This window comes from Camponotus vicinus, unplaced genomic scaffold (genome assembly GCF_025532165.1).
Source record: "Camponotus vicinus isolate PSW18456_S1 unplaced genomic scaffold, iyCamVici1.0 SCAF_3, whole genome shotgun sequence".
Lineage (NCBI taxonomy): Eukaryota > Metazoa > Arthropoda > Insecta > Hymenoptera > Formicidae > Camponotus > Camponotus vicinus.
Genome location: NW_028141967.1, coordinates 202,794 through 217,837, shown reverse-complemented (window position 1 = coordinate 217,837; position 15,044 = coordinate 202,794). Strand labels below are relative to the sequence as shown.

Genomic DNA, 15,044 nt, shown 5'->3' with positions numbered 1-15,044 from the left:
GGCCATCGCACACGAATGGACCAATGAGCATCGAGTATTATGTTGTGTAAGTCAATATGGCGACTTAATACTCGATGCTCATTGGTCCATACTGTTTTATGCTACGCATATGCAGCTCTGCAATTCCGTGCGCGATAGAGAGAATCAGCTGATTCTTATAACCATTACGCATGCGTACAGCGCAAGCGCCAGCAGACGCTGTTACGCTTCAGTAACGTATATATTTTGTTGCAATAAAGGATACCATCAGATCCTTCATGCGGAAACAGTTTCTAAAAATGTACATATATATAAATAGTAATACATGTATACCTATAATATATAACAGTTGATATATATTGCATGAATATTGCATATTCTTACCATAAATAATAACATAAAAATACTGATAATTTATACAGGACTCTCCAACAATAGCCCGGTGTAACCTCTTAGCACGAGCCTGTTGAAGTCGGTCACGTGTTCAATGACACACTCACTCATGCGCACGAAAATCCCAGAGAAAGCTGTCCTTTCAATTCACAACACTACTCTTGATTATTCCAGACACTTTTATTTTTATAGCATTGACCAATGCTTTATTCCTATTATTTTCTCCGATGAATTAAACATTCCAAGCTTGGTAATTCCAAATCGAACGCAGTTTGGTGATTGGATGGATCTCCGGATGAATCGATTAAAATTAAAATCGCTTCGAATCGCTAAGTGGACCGATTCCATTGTTTAGTCGAGGTCAACTTTACGTAAATAGAGACGTAAACAGTGTCGTGAGTTTTGATTCCTTGCATTGATCAAACGATTGATTGACAATGATAAAGATAACGACGAATGCATCTTACAACATTGCTCTGATCCTCAAAACATCATAATTTTCATTGCGTTAGATTCCCTTTATCAATAATCCTTTATCTACTATCTACTATAAATCTACTACAAATAGGTTTTTTTAGAGATACACCGAGGATACCCAGTGATTTATATCGATCAATATCAATTAATTAAAATCCAATAGCGATACTTATGCACCATGGAGAAGCAGAAACAGGTAAGACAGCTTTCTCGTTTGGAATTTCCTGCATTACTTTTCTAGTACTTGTAATGACATTAACAGATTATAATCGAATAATTATTATTGTATATTTATGCACATTTTATTAATATATATTTATATAATTTGACTATAAATGATGAATAAATAACGAACGAATTAATAACAATATATCAGATATAATATAAATTCAAATTCATGCTTGTGTTTTCCAGAAGAAAAAACGAGACAGATTGCGCCAGTCAATCCTCCAGCATCAAATACCAGATGCTCCTACATTGGAGGAGTTTGAGTGCCTGCTTGGAGAATCACCTACAAATTACCCCAAAGGTGAAGCGGTGGAAGATATTGAAAGTGAATTACATTCAGCTGCCATCGACACAGACATTTATGAAAAGCAGGCTGCTGAAGAAGCAGCTTATGAAAAGGAGCGCAGTTTACGAGTTGAAACAACAAACGAGGTAATTTTACAAGGTTACATCTCACCAGTGATATCTGCAATACATTGTAGGTTGAATAAATTGTAGTTTGAAATGGATTATGTATTTCAGGTGTTAGCTGACAACTCTCAAGATGAAACTGATGCCGTTCGACTTGACTCAGCATCCAATGACACTTTGAATAATCAAATAGATCAAACCCAAGTAAACATTTCTTCTATTCAATTGGTAGATGAATCCATCAACCCCGAAGAACTTAATCAATCGACGCAAAATACCCAGGATTTAATCAAAACAAAGATTCCATGTCAGAACACTTTATTGAAGCAAACAGAGATTGGAGAAGGCAAAAAAGAAATTTTGAATACATTGAAGGATGTCAAACCATTTACAGAGCAACAATTGATGTCCTTATATCACAATCAGGAATTGGCATTAGCGGATGCATTTGTGACTGAGTTTACAGAGACACAGTTAAGATGTGGGCCACTGAGGCAGCAGCATAGGCTACACGAGCTACTGATGAGTTATTTGAGAGTGCGAAACCATCTGATTGTAAACTCTTATGAGCTAGAGCGTTTGAAGAAGAGCTGTCGAGAAACGCAGAAACAACTCTGGTGTTTGGAAAAAACGTCAGAGACGGAAAATGGCGAATGTCAAGACGGCAATCCCGTCAGTGCCGTCCATGAATACTCGGTTGCTCATTTTAATCAGCAAGCTCTGGTAGTACTTTCCAGAACCTTGTCAGCCATCAAAGATACTCTACACGATAGCCAAGCATTGTATTGCTATGAAGCAGAGTCCTTGCGTCTGCAAATTGAGCATTATGTGCAAAGAGTTGCCAGAAGTTTCAATGTGAGTCATCTTTTGTTGAAAATTGCTAGAATTGTCAAGAAATTCTAAAGTTTTTTTGATTCAAAGTTACGATAAGCTAAAACTAAGCTAAATTGAGTTAATTTAAATAAAAATGAATTAAGTAACATGTTACTAAATTTGCACACATGCAAAAATCCAATAGTCTTACAATCTCCTTAATCTCTTTTAAGATGAAAGATTATTATTCAAATTTTTTTCTTACTTTCAGGAATTTGCTAATCTTTCGCAGACTGCTCCAGCAAATCTTCTGCCAGAGCAATCACCGTCCCAGACGGCTCCGCAGCTGATCGAACTCAGGATGTGTGTGACAGTTCTATTTAACTTTCAACGTCGAGTTCTTAAAGATGGCAAATTTGTCACAGACACCAGAGAATGGCTGTCGAAGCTAGTGGCAGTACTTCTGAGAGTCGCCACGTGGCAGGATCACCTGTTCCTACTAAATCATATATTGCGATGTCCCGGTGGCGTGATGAACTGGGCCAAGTCGTTTGTACAAGTGCCAGTGCCGCAGAAAGTCTCTGGATTGAGTTCCTCGCCTTTTAATGATCCATATCTCGATCACATGATTGCCACTATCGCGGTGATCCTTTTACCGATCAAAGATCGAGATAAGTTTTTGGAACAGGTGCAGGTATCCTTGCAGGATACCACGAGTAGTCCAGGGGATACGGTATGGGTGATGCTGGATGAGGAGGGCGAAGAAGATGAAGACATCGCCAATGTCGGCGCCAATCTTTTCGAGAGCGATTTGATTTCCCTTCTCAATCAGATTCCATTAAACAGACTCTTCGAGCAGGTGCTATTTATTCGATGTCAGAATGATAAATACGAGCAGGAGAAGAACGTCATCACGGATCATCACATGTTGCGCCTCTTCGCGTTCTATACTGTGCTCGTCAGACTTCTGAAGCAAGGTCTGAAGACTTACGACTCGCCGCGATATAGACAGTTGGCGAAAAGACTCAGCGCGTTGATCAGAGACGTCGTTCAATACGCTAGCGATCAATGGGAGGCTTTTGATAGAAGCCGGGTACATAGAACGCAATTATCTTTCGCGAATTTGTAGAATTCTATAAAATTATACTGAATTAATTATATATAAAGACGTATGCTTTACTTCTTATCAATTTTTATTCGGTTTTTTCAGTAAAAACTTAAATGAATATTACTGTCTTTATACGACTTTTTAATTCTTTTTTTTTTTTAAGCTATATTAACTGTTACATAGGTAACTGACGAATCGATGCTGTTGAAACTGCAAATTGAATATGATTGCTTTTTCCTGAGAGCAATCCTGTGCATATTTTCGTCGCGACGTTTAGGAGCCTGGCAATATCTCGCAGCAATCCCATATCACATTATATCATCGACTACTTTGTGGCACATTTTCTATATTCTGCATACTGATTCTACGATTAATGATGTAGCAACATCAAATATGTCAGTCTCAGGTAAATAAAGAGCAATAAAGCACAATAAAATAATGTTAATAACAAATTGTAAAGTATAAGATAATAAGTGACTCTTTAGTTGAATATTTTAAAAGTAAAATTTTTTTTTTTCTCTTTTTATTATTTTGTCTTTATAATGATTTGCATATCTTTCTCTGCATTTCCTTGCTTTCTTTTTGATATTTGCGCACAAATTTTTTGACCTTCATTTAAAAGTACACTACAATATTAATAACAACAATATTTTTGATATTGCAGACTGGGAGACAGAATTAAGTTGTCCCGAACTTCATAAGCAGTTTGAAGAAAAATTGGGCAATATGCCAGGTGACGAGTCTTATTTTCTGTTAACAACCTTTGCTAATATGGCCATGGCGAGAGCTGAGAAGGACTACGATTTCGTGAGAACAGCCACAATCGATCTGTTTCAAGTATGCTAACAAATACATATTCAATGAATCGATTAAATAATCTCTATTATTATTATTATTACAATGACGAGATAATCTATTTATAAATAAAAAAAATTATAATAATTTCTACATTTACAAATATCTTTGAAATATGATGCATATTTAGATATTTAATCCTTTAACTATTGAATTTAATAAACTGAATTACAGATTGGATTTCTCAGTGAGAAAACTCAAGAGTCTTGTTCGAAGGACGCGAGATCACTTTTATCGAATTTGACGAGTAAATATCCCACTCTCCTGTCTGACATCCTGCAAAAATTAAAGGACAATTTTGTATCAGTCGGGAAGGTATAAAATAATAATTTTTATATAAAATAAATATAAAATCATAAAAATGTAAATTTTTATGTTATATAAAGTCTTACAATTCGTCATTAGAAAGAGGAAAGAAAGCTTTCTCTTATTAACATTTATTATAAAATTTCTTAAAATAATTATAATGATATTATAAGAAAATTATAAGAAAATACTACTCGTGTAATAATATAAATAGTTAATTATTAAAATAAATTTATTATTATTCAAATAAATTTATAGATAAAAATAATAATAAAGTTTTTTAATTATTTTAGCTGAGTTTATATCTGTTTACGGAACTAAAGATAGGAATGTGGACGCCACAGCAGCAGGACATGGCAATTCTGTCCACTTGGTTACATCAGTATCCCTTGACTTCGTCCGAAAATCACTTGGCTCGATTGATTCTTTCACATTTGAATTGGGATCTTGACGCGTAAGTTGCGCCAATGCTTTCGATATTTTTGCAGAAATTTCATCTTTGAAAGACTAAAAAAAACATTTACTCTTTATATAGAATATTTAAATTTTTTAATATGTCTACACTTTGCTGTTTTTTATCAATTTTTAATCTACTCAAGTATTCTGTAAATATTCTTTTTATTTCCTAATGAATTGAAGTCATAATTGTAAATTCAAAATTATTGATTATAATTTATATGACTGTGAATGACTCCTTAATATAGAAATGACAATTTGTATCTTCCAATTGATCTACATCGACAAGTGGCGTTATTAATTGTCGAGCTTATGATGAAATATGTGCCCGACACTCCTATGCAGACGGCCTCGTTATTAGCAGAAGGTGTAAAGCAGGTGAGTCGTCGATTATAGAAAAGATGAAAATAAAAGATTGATCAAATATCACTCTTATTTAAATTTAATACATATTAAGATGCATTAGCATTAGTTTTATCAATATTTGAAAATTAATATGCTAAGATTAAGAATGAACTAGAGATTGCCATATAATAGATCCATCAATATCAAAGCGAATAAGAGTTTAAGTTTGTTTTCGATTTTATTTCGATCAGGTATCTTCGATGGTGAGGCCGCAGAATAGCGAGCAGGCGTTCAGCTTGTGGTCATGGGAGATGATGAATAGACTGAGATTACATCAACTGGACCGTTCGGAATCCGTATGCCAAAATACCATTTCGAATCCGGCCGAGGGTCTTGCTTGCGTGCCCGATATGGAATCAAATTCCACCTTGGAAATTTTAGCGACAGGAGTACGTGAAAAACAGCCGATCGCCTGCTACGCCTCCGTGTTGATGACTCTATGGGGTCACTCGGTGCCACTGATCTGCGTCGAAGGTTTCAGCCAGCTGCAAACCTTACAGTGCTATTACAAATATGAGCAAGTGTTGGTGTGCTTGCATCGTGTGATACCATTGTTTCTCGAATGTCCGGATTCGTTATTGAAGAATGACAAGTTCGTTAGTTTGATTGTGCCACTCATCGCTGCCGACCGGACATACATGAAGATAGCGAAGAATTTAATTGCCCCGGAATTTCCCGGCCCGATCCTCAGACAGTTCTCGAATATGATTGAATCTCACTTATATTATTTCAAACGGTACGCATGGATGAGTTAATATAATATAAAAAATGAAATTAATAATAGGAATAGAAGAGCAATAAAATAAAAAAAAAGAGAATAAATTCATACAGTTGTAAATACTTGAAGATAATTATTATTTATACATATTTGTCACAGGTATTGCTTAAATAGCCCGGAACGATTCGTGCATCTGTGGCTGAATGTGTTGACACTTGTTCAGGATTGGAACAAAGATCATAGCGTGATGTATTTGATGGACACCGTGATCCGTGCAGCGTTCTTTCACTTAGAAACTAGGATGACGATGGAGAACATGTTTCAAAATCTTTTCTGTGTAAGTATTCTAAGTGTAATATAATTGTATATGTACAAAGATGGAGGGTGGCGAGAGTGATTTTAGAATTAGCAAAGAATGCATATATACAAAAGGTGTGTAATATCAAAAATCGTGATATAAACTAAGGCCCATATTCTCCCAAATCCTCTTTTATCGATAAAAGTGCCTCTAAAAGTGGCATATAAGCCTTCTGATTGGCTACAGGCCACTTTTAAAAGCACTTTTATCGATAAAAGAGGATTCAGAATATGGACCTAAGTGAAGATGTGATGCAAAAATAAAAATTGAAAATAAAATTAAAAAATTTTTTTTACAATTTTTAAAGCCTTATGTAAAAAAATTTTGTCATCCTTTTGTGCAATTTGGAATATATTCTGTATATATTCTTATATAAAAGGTTAAATAATAGTGTAATTTTACAATAAAATATTAGTTCATACTTTTAATGAAATATCAATTTTGTTAGTTTGCTTTAGATGGAAGTAACGAGGTATGATATATAAGAATTAATTCATATAATTAGATTTTAATATTATATATATAATCAAATTTATCACACAAATAATTATATATTATATTTATTTTACCAAATAAATTATCAATATAATAATTAATAAATATATACATGATTAATAAATATGTATAATATATTAATAATTAAAAAAGTAATTTTTGTTATAATAAAGTAATATATGTAATTTTTTAAAACTTCTTAACACTAACAATAACTAATATATGCATTTATTCATACGATTTAAATGTGTGATTCTTGTAGAGTATATCGTCCACTAGAGCGCCGGGATCATTCGGGTCTTTTTTGAGTTGGGCGACGGGATCTTCCAATTCGACAAGTCTCCTCGGTGGAACCGTCCAAACGATATGGCTCGCTTATCAGATCTTGTTGACGGAGCAATACGACAGGGAGCTTAAAACCGGACTTTGGCGGGAGATCCTGCGAGAACTGTCTATGCAATCCAAAATATCTCTGGACACTGCTCTCAAGGTTTAAGATCAACTGTATAAAGGTTATTACTATATGCTATAAATAAATAAAATATTATAATCGCTACGAATTTTTTTTCAGAGAGCTTGTGCAACGGTGAAGATAACTCCATTCGGAATAAACAATCTAGCTATTTACCGTTGGTCTCAACAGGCCCTTGATACACCTTTGGATCATCCGATCTTGCCTCTCTTGTGGCAAAATTTTTTTAGTTTATTCCTCGCACGAGCTTCTACCGTATCGGGGTGATTATTACTATTATTTTATACTTTACAATAGAAATTAGCACAGTAATTTTATACAATAAATATAAAGCAAATGTATATAATTTGTTTCTGTTTTTGAATTGTTCTAGATCAATGGATAAAGGTGGGTTCGGAGAAAAGTTTTTTGAAGGGATGATAAATCTAAGCTACTTGAAGAAACTGAAGAAGCGATTGCACGAAACGACAGAACATTTCCAACTCAAAGGGGAGAAAGACACGGACAATGGAAAACCAATCACGGATGAACGGCGTGTATTTTATCTCAGCACAGCAAAGTGAGCGAATATATTGGATCAGTGGACCAAAATACTTTTCTTAAAGATGTCTTTGGAAAAAAAATATATATATGTATATATATATTTATTCATTTATTTATTGCAGGTTCTACAAGACACTGAGCCTCTGGCTAGAAGAACCCCGTCTTCAGGAACCGGGACTTTATCTTCCGGCCCTGCCACCGCAATATATGTCGCAAAGGCTAATTCTGCTAGTGCAAGGAGATCGAGTAAGTTAAACTTGTACATCAAAGACACTCAAATTATTATACATCTTCGCCTTTTTCATTACTTTCGTCAATTTTTAGACTCTTTGGTTGGAGTATATCGACTATTGGACGGTGCAGCAAAGTCAGTTGAAGGCCGTACGCGAATGGGAACGTGCGATATTTCGCGATCCTGAAAGTCAATCGGGAATTCAGAGATCTCAATCCTCTTCGGCAAGCACTGTGGAATCGATCAAACCGCTTCACAGAATTTTCCGCAGGCTAAGTGTCTACGAATCACCGCTTTCGCCACCATCCTTGAGTCGTAATCAACCAGTATTAGGCTGTGTAGCCAGAGAGTGTCTCTACAACTCCACTACTGTCATCAATCTAGTCAAGCCGCATCTCCGAGTCATCCTTGACTATGCGCAAACCTACAATCTCATGATATCTGAACATACCGCGGTGGATTGCAGCTTCCTCGAACTAGTCCCGACTCTTTACCGGATCTATGAGAATCACGTGACTCTACATGCCCTTTGCGATCCAGCGCCGTCCGGTCAGAGACGTTCGAGGTCGGGCACTCCTCCCACAGTGCATTGTGCAGGCCCTGCGATTATCAAGATTACAGTACGATTGGAAATAGCAATTTATAAAATTAAAAAATACAATCTTTTTTTTATCTAGATATTAAATATTGAATATTAATTGAAAAAAATTGAATATTAAATTTAAATTTATTAAAAAGATTTTTATATATCTACATCACACATAATTTATATTTATATATCTATATATTTATCTATAAATCTCCTTGTGTGTTAATGTCTTTGATACTTAATATTCTTGATCTGATTGAAATAATTAAATAAGTATTCATAAAGTTTTAAGCAGAACCTTTAAAATTGCATAGGTTGAAGAAGCTCATGTCAGCGAAGGTGTGGATCACATGATAACTCAGAATCGAGCTGAATACGAGAATCTGTTAGTGAAAGCTAGTCAACCGCCACCCAGCAAGGTTACTCTTGGTTGTGTCTTCATCGATCATTTAATCGCGTAAGTTAATTTAATCGATTGATTCTAAAATATATATTCTAATGCTATAATTATAGTTATCACATTTTATTTATTAAAATTATCTCCATAGCACAGTAGAAAATTGTACAATTACTTTTTCCCAAGTTCTTAAATATTCTCATCTTTCAGAATGTTGGAGCACGAATTAACTATCAGTCGCACTAACGAAAATACTGCGATACTCCGCAAGGTGCAGGAGAGCGGAGTCAAACTGTTTTATCATCTGGTGGAGTTCTACACGGAAGAAGCGGCATTATGTCCTGCCACGAAACAGCTCATTACCACTTGTTTGGAGAAGTTGGGTCAGGTATATGCTGAATATAAAATGTTCATCAACTCAAAGTCATAATTTTACATATCAACTAGTTAATATAGAATAGATTCTAAGCATGACTATATCGAAAAAAATATCTTAATCTCGAAATGTGCTGAAAGATTTCTGTTCTGTTTTAGTTATTCATCAGTGGTGAAGAAGTTCAAGGTCCACAATTGCTGAGCACAATCATTCAGAGGCCTAATCTCGGGGGTTTGTTGGGGCCACATTTCACGCCCGTCGCTGGTGGAGCCAACACGTTCTTGCAAATGTATCAAACCGTCGTAGAATTATCCACCGGATCAAATGTTGACTTGTGCTTTGTGTTGCTCTCAAAGGTAGAGAGAGCCGAGCTTAACGAAATTACCGAAATTACCGAATTTATTTCATCTTTGTGGTTAATGGATTATTCTTTCTATTATAGTTTGACGTCGGCAGCTGGTTGAATTATCGCCGTCCGCGATTGAGCGAAAGATCTACTTTCATAGATCTAATTTCTAAAGCGTTGTATAACATCGGTCTGAATCCCGAAGAAGAGAAGCTGATGTTGCATGAAGTGAGAATTATTTTTAGGATACTCATTTTAATTAACAGAAAAAGAAACGAAAAGAATTACAAGTAATTATAAAATTTTAATTATATTATCGCTGCAGCTCTTTCGGAATCATCTACGACTCATTCTCCTACACGAGTTCCCTGAACACTACGGTGAAGTGTTGAGCGCGGTGCTGAAAGGATCCGAGAGCCAGAATTTGTCGCTAGATGTTTGGCGTGATTTGCTAGGAGCCCTCAGTGGCAAGCCAAAGAACATTGCACCTATATATGCTTCCAAGATCAGAGACGAAATCAGACATTATGCCACGGAGCAAAGGCTATTGTCTCGCCAAGAGGTTTCAATTTTATTAACGGAAATAATTATTTTTATACAAAAAGAAAAATATTGCACTTTGTTGTGGACGTAACAATAAATTTCATTAGAGTTAGATAATATCATGATATTTTTGTACCATTTCACAGATGCACGACACTGCTGTACTCTTAAGCAGGCATTTCATGAAGGAAAGATTGCAATACGGATTGTATGGCCTTTATCCAAAGTACAGAATTTACAATGAACCGCTGACTATATTTCTGGGTATGGTCGGCCACGCCTTGGTCGTATTGACGCTTCAGGCTGATCGAGGATCGCTTGCAGATCAATGTGAGTCGATATTCTTAGAACTATGAATCTTTGGAATCTTGAAATCTTGCTATATATCTATTTGAACCTTATCTACAACAAAGAAGAGAAAATTATTCTTACGCCAATGTTCTTTCAGTGTGCGAAAAGATCTGGCCAGTATTAAGCGAAATGTACGCTCCATGGATTACCCCGTATTGGACGAGAAACTTGCGGGAGCCTACGGCCGCGTGGATCCAGCAGTTGACGGACGACAGATCGGTGTTGCTGCCATGGATCATCACCGATGGTCCATATGCGAATCGGACAATGGCAATGTTTGCCGAGTGCATCCGTTTCATCGTCGACACTATGCCAGCGTCGAGTAAGATTCTTAGCTTCGTGTGGCAATTTTACGTATCCAATTATGCCCACGTATCCGTCAAAGATCACGTGCTGAATGTGGTGCATGGAAACTTGCTGTCCCTTCCGTGGGACCGCTTCTACCCTGCCTCCAACGATATCGAGTTAATGATCAGAGTTATTGATCAGTATCTACCAGACTGCCACTTGTTTCTCGGAAGTGTCTTCACCTGTATCAATTGGTCCGCCTGGATCAATGAGTTGATAGCCACGCAATCTCTGCAAATTGCTGCCAGGATACACATCTGTTTGCTTAACTTGCTGGTGAAGCTGTCGAATGAACCCAACGTCAGACAGGTTAGAGCAAAAAGAATAAAAAATAAAATTCGAGAAATAAGAAATTAAATTCTGAATGATAAAAAGATTTAACCTTTAAAAATATAAAGAGTAAGAATTTCAAGAATATGAAGTCATTGCAATGATTATTGAGGAAAAATTAACTTGAAAAACGGATTATAATATTTCATTGAAAAATTGATTATAATATTTCAGAATGAGAAAGCGGTGCAGTTAGTTACAGAAGCCGAGAGCTTTTCGTGGCACTTAATAGACGCCGCGGCGTATGACCAAGTGATCAATTGGCACGTGATGAGCTGCGACCCCAGAGTAATTTTATGCCTAGGCAAGGACCAGGCTCACGCCATCGATGTTGCTATTAACAAGTGAGTCTAGTATATTCATGCATATTCATTTATATTCATTTAATATGTGTAATATGTTTAATATGTTTAATATGTTTAATATGTGTATTACATCAATTATAAAAATAATTATTTGTTATATACAGTTTATTGAAAATAGCGGCGGCCTACGACCCTACAGTGAAACACTTTCATCCCACTACTTTGAAGAAACGACAGATGTACGTGCGTTCTATGGTAAAATTGTTGATCAATTGTACCACGCGACACAAGTCACTTTTGTCAACCAATAGCAAAGTATTCACCAATACGTTGTCACGGATGCTCGACGATATGGAGATTGTCATCACCAGCAGTAAATATCTAGATATAAATTTTAAGAGTGATTGATCTACAGCTTTGAGATTAAAGAAAACAAAGTAACTAATGTAATTTCTTCTGCTTTACTTACTCTCTTTCTCTTTAGCCGTCTCCGAATCGCAACAGGTTGCTGAGGCCGGTCTGCTGATCACTGAATTTTTGCACTCAATCAATCAAAGCGTAGTACTGGTCGATCATCTTCGTAGCAGTTGGACGGCGTGGCTCCTAGATCGAACAGCTAGCAGTCCGGTGCTGATGGGCGTATTAAGAGTGATCGGAATGGCAGTAGCTTCCTCATCCACTCTGGGCCATCTTATGGAGGCCGCGTTGGAAGCTTATTTTAAATATAACGGTAAGCAACCGATCGATTACTTTCATATAAAAATTCGTGTTTTTCATCTTATGCTGCAGATTTAGTTTCAAAGTATTAATGACGTTTCTATTTCGTTTTAGTAACGGAAGACGTTCGGCCCACGTGGGCGTCAGTGCTGACAGTCTTGCAGTCCGTGATACCCCGTCAACCGCCATTAGAATCGGTATTGGTGTCTGAGGGAAGATTGTTGGCCCTTTACTCTGTGTTGCTAAAGAGACTTCCGTCCTGCAGGGACATCCGGGAGGAAGGCATGTTATTGATTAATCTAGTAGACTGGATCAGCGCTATTAAAACTACGTAAGTCCGATGATTGTCCGCGAAGAAAATTAACTAGATGTAACGAGAAAATATTTTTACATGCATCCAAGGTGATTATTTAATATACAATTTCATCAATTTTTATTCCTAGAAAATGTTACAAAGAAATCAACATTAGTATTGAATTTTATTTATTCAGAGACATCGTAGAGGAGAAATTGCCTCTGCTGTGGGCGAAAGCATGCGAATTGGCTTACAGGCAATGTCAATACAGCGAGAATACAGTAATCGCTGCTAGAGCCTTAAAGGGATTAGCACGAGCATTGTTGACCGTAGCAGACGACGTGGGACAAGGATGGGGTATTCTAGGGGCTATTGGATTAAGAAAAGGCTCTCAGCTCACTGTGCGGTATGAGCTATGATGCGCTATGTAATCATATGTTCTGCATTTGGATTAATCTTTTAATCATTCATTAAATCTTCTCAAATAGATGCAAATTCCTCAGTCGCGCCACAGCCGTCTACTGCCTAGCACAATTACCGGAATCCAAGTCCGATCAGCAACTAGTGAGATACACACCTCATTCACCTGGCGTGGCGCCTTCGCGATCAACCGATCCGGATACAATGGAGATTCGACCTAGCGTGGAGGCCGTAAAGGCGATGCAGAGTTTGGAGGGAATCCTGATGAACAAGCAATACGCGGAACTACGGGGAGATGTGGAGAGAGCTATCAGACTCATTAGAGATTCTGCTAATTCCCTTCACAATGCTGTCGAGATTATTGGCGCTCTCACCGCGGAGCTTTACAATCAAAGATATCTTCACGTGTTGACAGAGTGATACTAGTTTTATATTTTGACTTAGCGACGGGCTGATGTGACTCTTCAAATTGCTTCAGTGCGATTATATGACACGAATTTTCTCGAACAAAAGTTTTCAGAGCTGTTTTATCAAGTCTCTCAAGATTTTCAAGTATTCTTGATTCCTCGCGATTGATTTCAATGTTTTAAGATTTTCGAAGCTCTTTTAGAAGATTTGTAAGACCGTACAAATTTGAGAGACGTCAAATATTTTATCAAAACTTTCTATAGCGATTGAATCACTTGGAAACTTGCAAGACAGAAGGTCGAATGCCTGTCGCTATATAGATCTCACCAAATAATAACGCGTTTAAATCGAATGCTTATATTAGAATCGAAGAGAAATTACGAATATATTACAATTGTTTATTATACATGTATATATATGATATATATTATATATATTAATCGTGGTTTTTTTTTATCGGGTTTTTACGGATGTTGGTTAATATCCAGTGGAATCCTGATTCCTCAATGTACAAAAATGCAATGCAATTTCAATCTTTAATTTAATTGCGTAATTATAAGCTTAAAATAAGTTTTGTTATTTAAACTTTTTAGATTTGCATCGATTTTTTAGCCACATGAAGAGTCTATGTTTTTTTCTTAATTTAAAACATAAAATTTAAGATGCATTCAATTTAAACGCACACTGATTTAGGTTGTCGACAATATTTATAATTAATAATGTTTAAGAATAAATTGTTTATGTGACATAAAATTTCCTATGCACTATACTCACATTGCGGATGCTTTGTTACCTATTTACATATTGTACATTACACGTTGAAATGTTTGATTTATATTTACACATTGCGTTAAAATTTCTATAACACAATCGTGAAATTGTGATTTTTTCATGGCTAATATTTTAAATCGTTACCGAAATAATCATTCAGGCACAATAATTGTCAATCGATAAATACAGAATCGAATAATTGAATAAATCTTTCAAATCTTTATATCATAAAAGATGGTTAAAATATAATTATCGATATAAGATTATCATATTAACACTGAATGCTTTTAAATTGCTGTTGTAAGATTTACAAAGATTCACTTTTTATCCTAAGTTAAATAAACGAGTATACACACTGAAGTGCGTGTGTTGCATTTATTTCCAGCGAAAATGGACTTTCAGATAATTTATTAATAGTTATATATATATATCAATCTATGAAAATCGAATCATGAATTAAACATGTAAAAAGAATTTATTTCGACATATTTCAAAAATTCATTCGATTTCTCGCTTTTAACGTCATAATTTAATGATATTAGTAAGAAATTAGATTTTAATCTTACTTGTTTAAAACTTTTTAAAATCTTGAAAATAAT

The 15,044-nt window shown here is 35.7% G+C and overlaps 1 protein-coding gene across 5 annotated transcripts; it reads left to right on the top strand.

Moving 5' to 3' along the window:
* Window positions 1–483: 483 nt before the first annotated feature.
* Epg5 (ectopic P-granules autophagy protein 5) lies at window positions 484–14,805 on the top strand. Of its 5 annotated transcripts, none has more exons than XM_083093103.1 (31): window positions 485–767; window positions 951–1,045; window positions 1,264–1,509; window positions 1,600–2,343; window positions 2,573–3,394; window positions 3,593–3,815; window positions 4,074–4,246; window positions 4,439–4,579; window positions 4,864–5,024; window positions 5,275–5,404; window positions 5,623–6,167; window positions 6,309–6,486; window positions 6,956–6,979; window positions 7,265–7,492; window positions 7,574–7,737; window positions 7,848–8,033; window positions 8,140–8,263; window positions 8,342–8,869; window positions 9,153–9,295; window positions 9,446–9,623; window positions 9,770–9,967; window positions 10,054–10,185; window positions 10,283–10,519; window positions 10,647–10,830; window positions 10,949–11,508; window positions 11,704–11,873; window positions 11,999–12,207; window positions 12,319–12,564; window positions 12,666–12,882; window positions 13,043–13,252; window positions 13,335–14,805. In XM_083093103.1, exons 2-31 carry the CDS (start codon window positions 1,028–1,030, stop codon window positions 13,684–13,686), a joined length of 7,671 nt encoding a protein of 2,556 aa, XP_082949229.1. In that variant the 5' UTR covers window positions 485–767; window positions 951–1,027; the 3' UTR covers window positions 13,687–14,805. The 5 variants fall into 5 exon arrangements, 4 of the variants coding, with proteins under 4 accessions (XP_082949229.1, XP_082949230.1, XP_082949232.1 ...); XM_083093104.1 differs by having other exon boundaries at window positions 485–879; XM_083093105.1 differs by having other exon boundaries at window positions 496–622.
* Window positions 14,806–15,044: the final 239 nt, after the last annotated feature.